The 7,225-nt window shown below is 38.5% G+C and overlaps 1 protein-coding gene across 1 annotated transcript; it reads left to right on the top strand.

Annotated features, from left to right (window-relative positions):
- The first annotated feature begins 2,310 nt into the window (after positions 1-2,310).
- Positions 2,311-7,180, top strand: Usp1 (ubiquitin specific protease 1). The gene is made up of 7 exons (XM_011070355.2): positions 2,311-2,559; positions 2,817-2,996; positions 3,628-3,866; positions 4,248-4,477; positions 4,556-5,073; positions 5,623-5,815; positions 6,107-7,180. The coding sequence occupies exons 2-7, from the start codon at positions 2,828-2,830 to the stop codon at positions 6,681-6,683; spliced, it is 1,926 nt and encodes a 641-aa protein (XP_011068657.1). The 5' UTR covers positions 2,311-2,559; positions 2,817-2,827; the 3' UTR covers positions 6,684-7,180.
- The last annotated feature ends 45 nt before the right edge of the window (positions 7,181-7,225 follow it).

The following is a 7,225-nucleotide window of genomic DNA, read 5'->3' as shown; positions in this document are numbered from 1 at the left end:
ACGTAGTCAAAGATAGACATGTGTCAACTTATGTCATCAAATAGAAAGCATCCGTAGGCCGGAATCCATAGTCCATTATTAAACCTGCGACACACGATGCTTGATTTTTAATACTAGCACCGCAGCTAATATGACAGCTAATCCAACTAGCAATCCAGCAGGAAAACAAGCATTGTGTACTGCAGATTTTAATCTCAAGCAATGATTTAGTTTCCATCGAGGGTTTAGATCGGATCAGAATGTAAGAACCAATCAATTACAATTCTCCTGTTCGCTGATATATTCTTCCAAATTTAAAATGCTGATTGGATGATCTAAAAGAATATACCAATAGTAGCAAGCGCTCACTCAACTATTGAATCCGTTGAACGCAGCCAATTGCTGGATTCACATTGGATTCAACTAGAGTTCCTAGAAACCAGAGTCTGGCCATATCCTAAAAATGGCGTGCGTATCCGAAATGTGTGTTTGCTCTTATGGTAATTGGTGATATGAATATATGTGCGTTCTTGATTGGTACTGCCATTGTGTGGATACGCCAATCACAAGAGAAGATGGAGGGATGGCCAGACTGCTATTCTGGGGACTCTAGATCTGACGTGAGTCGTACTCTGCAACTAATAAAAAAACAGTATTTTGCTTTGTATAATCAATGGGTGCATTCAGAATGACAACCGCTCATTGAAAGCTCAGTGAGTTTTTTTATCTGATTGATTTATTTTAGAATCTAATGGAATATGTCAATCAGATGAAAGAACTCATTGAGCGCTCAGTGGTTGTCGTTCTGAATGCACCCAATACGAAATAAAGTTCTGCTTTCTGTTTGGTTGCAGAACGTCGTACGACGATCGGATCCAGTATGAATCCAGCAAATTAGGCTTCTTTTACTTGCAGCGTAAGAATATATTCACACAAACTTGCATTGCCGCATAAACATATGCATAACGAAAATTATCCAATCACATTTTACGTGCAATTTTATAAGAGAAATGCGATTGAGTAATTTTTTATATGCATATATTTATATGCAAGTTGTGTGGATATACCCATAAGCGGGAAGCACAGATTTTTACACCAATCAGAGTTCTTTATTTCATGGAAAGAAAGGAAATGAAGAATTTTGATTGGTACATTTCCTTACGCATTACGTAATATGTGTTATGTAAGGACCATTCCACATAAACTTGCATAGTCATATAACCATATGCATAAAAAAAATTATCCAATCACATTTCTATCATAAAGACAAAATACGATTGGATGCTTTTATTTATGCATATGTTTATACGGCTATGCAAGTTGTGTGGAATGATCCTAAGAGTCTGTGCTCCCTGCTTTATTAGTTAATACCTTTGCGATGGCTCTTGACTTTAAAGAATATACTACTGTCCTTCCTCTCCTGAAACATGTAATTTGACCAATAATAGAAAGAAAGTTCTGTGCCCAAACATTTACCTTACTCTTTCTAGATCTATTAAGATAAACGATCAAAGAGATTTCACCGCATGTTTCGTCCAGTATATATGTCGATTCTAGCATCGTAGAAACAGGATTTAAGAAACACAGGGTATATTTGGAGAGAAAAGACGCTATTAACGCTATTTGTTCATTTTATCCTTCATCCGTTTTACATTTAATGAACAATGAAGATAAAATAATGCAAATAGTGCTAATAGCATTTCTCCAAACACCCACAGTCGACACTAGTGTCATTCTATCTTTGTTATCAAAAGATGAATATCAAAAGAAGGATAGAACGACGTTTAATTGTGTTGATTGTTTCTCCTAAAAAATAGCATATATATAAGCTGCGTTATTAGTCATATAAAATAATTATAGAATGCACATCTGAATCATACTGAATCATACTGCAAAATATATTTGAAATAGATATACACAGAATTGCGGAGTGTTTCAGTTTTATTAATCGGAGGATCATGACAATTCGCTTAATTCATTTATGAATTTTGCGTAATTTCAAAAAATTTAATTAATAATGGCTTCAAATTTAGACGTATCCGAACATTCTGAACATTATCGTGTGCCCCAGGAAAAAACATTCCTCAATTGTGCTCAACAATCCTAAACAACCCCAACGAAAAAACAGATGCGAGTAAGATGGATAGAACGCTACAGAAATGTCACGTCAACGAATCACAGCATCTCATCGATGCTCTGGTGAATCTAATTGGCTCCGTATCCGTTGGAGCGCTGATAGGCGCACGTTTCTGCGTTCTCGATCGCGACGTGCAAATATTTCCCCTCTCCCCGAGAACCCCCTCACAGCCATGATCTAATTGTTGCGTCGCGTGAAGTTGTCTCTGTCCTCTGTCCTCGCAGAGTTGACGGGGATGAACCAGCGAGCGGCGTGAGCCTGAGGCGGATTCGCCAAATCGGGACGCTGGTCGGAGTTCGGACTTTCGGAGATCATGTAGCTTATTGTGACGAGTTTCCGGGCAGTCGTTTCCGTGATTCTCTTAGTGTAGGAACCGGCTCGCATTAGCAACATTGTAACAAATTAGCCCGTTCGCGTTCCATGACTTCTCCACTCGATCACACGTGAGTAAAACGCACTTTGACATTTCGTTTCGCGACGCGACGCAACTCCGTGTCCGCTTCAGACGCGACCGACCGATCGTCTCCAAGTTCACGTAAAACCGAGAATTCTCCAGAATTTTCCAGAATTCTCGACGAGCGTATGTGAGGCTGGACAGACGGGAAGGGGGGGGGGGGGTTAAAGTTTGTGCACGTGAAACGCGTTCCTCGTCCGTCTGTTTGATGAAACGAGAAATAGAGGATAGGTAACATTGTTTTAGGTTAACAGAAGATGACAGTATTAGAAACGGAGGAAGACGCAGATAAACGCTCGGTTCCTCCCAGAAAGAAGTTCTGCTTGTCCCTGTCGAGCCGCGGACGTGCAATTCCCATCGTCGTCCCGCAGCCCCCTCCTACATCCACAAGAGGGGGCCTTCTGAATAGAACAGATTTTTCATTTAGTATGTATGCTTCTCATTTATTCTCATTTATTAATGATACCTTATTTATAATTTATAATAGTTAACACAAAGTAACATAACATCAATATTAAAATTTCACTCTATAATCTATGCAGCACAAATATTCTATAAATGTTTCTATATTTTAACATTTCTATGTTTCTACCGTATAGGATGTAACTGTTATGTACAGTATGTTATTCTATTTGTATTATTAAGTGTGAAATCATATACAACAACGTTGGCATTATATTAGCATTAGTGGTGTTTACTAGGTTATTATATTGATAATTGCCTAATAAATATAAAGCAACAATAGCATAATGTCAATATTACAATTTCATATTCAACAATGTAACTAGTACAACATGTGTATTAGTACTTCTAATAAGTGTCACAGTGCAACACAGTGATCATGTCATCTTTATTTAACATTGGCAAATAACAAGGATGTAATGATCCATTGTGTCACACCGTGTCACTTATTTCGCCTGTTAGAAGGCATACCATATGTTACATTTATTGCTGAGTAAAATTGTAATATTGATATTATGTTATTGTTGATATTTTTATTAGATGATGTATAATTTCCTTGAAATATATATTTTTGATTATACTTGATTCTGTAAAGGTACAAGCAAAATGTTGAATGGCTATCGAAATCAGCTGAGCAATCATCAGGATGGAAGTTACGACATGTCTGGTACTAATTCGGAAGGATTGAAGATAGCTACCTTATGCAATTTAGGAAATACCTGCTTCCTTAATAGTGTATTATATACTTTACGGTTCGCGCCTTCCTTTCTGCACAATTTACATCATCTAGCCACTGACTTGTCTAATCTAAATGACAAGCAACTTCAGACAAAAGTAAGTACTAAATAAACAGATTAATTTATTAATATTCTTTATTAATATTCTTCTACGGCTGCTTTCTATATAAAGACTATGCGTTTTTCTCCGTATCTAGATCCATTCTTAGAATGCTAACGTTTCACCACTCCAACAAGCAGCGTAATAGGGAATGGCCCGGCTCAGGAGGAACGGCTCAGTATCAGGCTGCTCCTCGCCCTGATGAAATGGATTGCAAGATTCACAGAACGTTGGCATTTCAAGAATGGATGTGGACATGAAGAAAACCCACGAAACGCATAGTCTTTATATAGATTAATTTCTAAAACGAAATTGTTTTGTTTATGTATATGCAATACGTGTTAATCCAAGTTTTAAATTATCAATATTTTTTTGTAGGCCAAATCTTCTTCATTAGGTAGAACTGGTGTATCGCTAACATCGAGCAGTAGTCGTAGTTGGAGCAGTAAAGATCTATTGGCATTAGCTGGGTCAACATCAGAAGCCAATAAACCACGTATTCAAATAGCCACTGAAAGATTACACGAGCTCTTTATGGCACTACGAGCATCGGAAGTAAGAGAAAATAGCGAACCGTATCAACCGGATGCCTTTTTACAAGCTCTTAGGTATGTATGCTGATGTCAAAATGTTGTAAAAATGTTATGTTTCGTGTTTACATTGCTTTTGCACTGATTTTATTATAGAGAAGTAAATCCAATATTCGAAGGAAATCAGCAGCAGGACGCTCATGAGCTGCTAGTCTGTTTGCTTGATAACATTAGGGAGACTTTTCAATTATTGGTCAGATATAGAGAGAGCCAATTCGGTCAAAGCAATGGTGGTTTTCCTGAATTTACCGCAAATCACTCGTCAACAGACACACAGTCAGAGAGCAGCAGTTCTGGGAAGAGAAGCATTCGTAAGTCTAGAAAGAAGAAGAAGATTACGAGCAGAGGGAGTTCGGTATCTCTTGCGCAGCCAAATACAAACGGCGTCGTAGGATCCGCGAGATTGTATGAGAACGGTCACGCAGAGTTTGTCGAAAGTAACGGTGAGATTGGAATGCGTAAACCGGAAAGCAAGAAATGTTTTATCTCAGAGGATTTTGAAGGTGTCAGCCTATTGCGCACAACATGTCTCGAATGTGAACACGTGACGGAAAGGAAGGAGACATTTTGCGATATATGCGTCCCCATTGACATTGATCGTTCGAATGAGAAAGGTGTGCACTTAATTAATTAATTTCTGTTTGCAGTACATGTGAGATCAAAAGGATGTGCTATTATTAATAATATAGTTTAAGCTCGTGTGACATGTTTTTCTAAGTTTGTGTAAAATACTACTTACTTTGTATAATCAAATACTTTGTATAATCAAAGGAATAGAGAATGGGGAACAGAGAACAGGGGATCGATTATGTATCTCAGAACAAAGTCAAAAGTAAGATTATAAGTCTTTTGACCAATTATAAATATTCTAATAAATTCATTTTTATAACTTTTATTTCGTTTCAAAACACATAATCGACCTCGTGTTATTCTCTATTCTTTTGATTACGCGAAACCTTTAAGATTTAAAGCTTTAAGATCGGCTGTTTCATCTTTGGATAAATTAGGTAATAATTTATCTAATGAATAGACAAAAGAGAGAGAATAAAAGAATAAGAGAGCGAGATGAAGTTTTTTTTTCGAAAGATGGAACAACCTAGCTTAAATATTTTATACATTCCATAATTAATCTAAGATTCATAGTAACGTGACTTTCGTTATAGATAATGACGGTGAATTGGTGGATAGCAGTGAGGTATACAAACGCGCTGTAGTGACTAGTGAATTGCTTTGGGGTAGGGATAAGTACTGGTGTGCACGGTGCCTACGATATAATGAGGCTCGTAGAGCTGTATGTTTTCCTTCCTTACCCCGACTCCTTATCTTGCAGTTGAAGAGGTTTTCTACCGCTGCTGGGTAAGTCTTGTACGATCTTTCAGCATAATTAGAAGCAATAAACAACTGAAAAGTATATAGCTTAAAGTTTATAAAAGATATCGAAAAATATTTGCATATTTTAATGTTCATACAATCATAAAAGTAGCAGTTGTATTAAAATTACAAATATTTTGCTAATTAATTTTCTTTAAGGAGTTTATTGCACATGTAATTTTGCTTTCAAGTTCTTACATTTATTTAAAAAATTGTCTAAGTGAAAAACTTTTGCAATATTCTGTATCGCGATTGCAGTCAGATTTACGTTTTTAGTTCGATGGAGAAAATCAATAACCACATGCCAACGCCACTTACCTTACAATGCTTCTGCGAGGAGTGCAGTAATGATGAGACCCATGGGACGACAGCTGGTAGTAGCACGGAGACGCGACACGTGTACAAATTATATTCGGTTATAATGCACCAAGGTGCAACGATGACCGCCGGTCATTACGTCGCTTATACACGTTTACCCGACGAACCTGCGTACGTGGAATATTCCCAATGCGATCGCGACAATAAGCGGCAGAATTTGAGTCAGGCTGGCACCGCGAGCGCGAACTCGTCATCATCTTCTTCCTCTTCAGACAAACCATCGGGTATACTTAAGTACTTGTACAGAAGCAAACCCAGCACGAACGAGAATAAGGAACAGTTGGTGAATAGGATCGGCTGTCGTAGCATGGACTGTTGCGGCATTAAACGAAATAAACAGGGCGTCACATGGTTGGAGTGCGACGATGAGGCGGTACACGTAATCCCACTGCGAGAACTCGAGGACAAATTGGCACCCAATGCGCGGAATTCCGCCACCCCTTATCTCTTGTTCTACGTGAGGTCGACGACGTAAGCCGCCGTTTTTTGTCTCCTTCCCGCGACGGAAATTTAATATCAAAATGTCTCGATTTGGAATTCCAAGCGAGGCAACGAGCACATGATGACAAAAACGGGCCTCGTTCTTCCCATACTTGCCCTCTTTCTTCTCCTCTCCCTCCTCTCTTCCTTCTTCAATAATTGCGCTGTGATGTATCGCACATTCCAGATCACCCAAGTTCTTCTTCCTGTATACGTGCCGCATTGGGTTTTAGAGAGGCGAGCGTGTATTATTTTCGTAGGAAGTAAAACTGTCTATCGCCAATCATGTTATGTAAGTTAGAGTCCCGGCGAGATCGGACGGTATACGACAAGTCGACCTCTGTACATGTAACGAAACACCAGCTCGATTTAACGAATCATAAAGCGAGCGACGCGATTCCGCGCGTAGATGACTTAGCCTTAGTTGGGACGTGGAACGTTTTATCATTCAGTTATCTGTAAAATAATAAAAAATTATGTATTCTTGACACACACCTGTCTATCACATGTGCTTTGTGCCGTATCGCGAGATGGAGG

The sequence above is a fragment of the Acromyrmex echinatior genome, chromosome 13, assembly GCF_024713525.1.
Source record: "Acromyrmex echinatior isolate Ae372 chromosome 13, ASM2471352v2, whole genome shotgun sequence".
Lineage (NCBI taxonomy): Eukaryota > Metazoa > Arthropoda > Insecta > Hymenoptera > Formicidae > Acromyrmex > Acromyrmex echinatior.
This window is presented reverse-complemented; position numbering and strand designations above follow the sequence as displayed.

Bases quoted from the DNA above. Each gene is read 5' to 3' on its own strand.
- Usp1 (XM_011070355.2), top strand. From the start codon at position 2,828: ATGACAGTATTAGAAACGGAGGAAGACGCAGATAAACGCTCGGTTCCT. The intron at 4,478-4,555 runs GTATGTATGCTG...ATTTTATTATAG, and splicing joins GCCTTTTTACAAGCTCTTAG to AGAAGTAAATCCAATATTCG. The intron at 5,816-6,106 runs GTAAGTCTTGTA...TTACGTTTTTAG, and splicing joins AGGTTTTCTACCGCTGCTGG to TTCGATGGAGAAAATCAATA.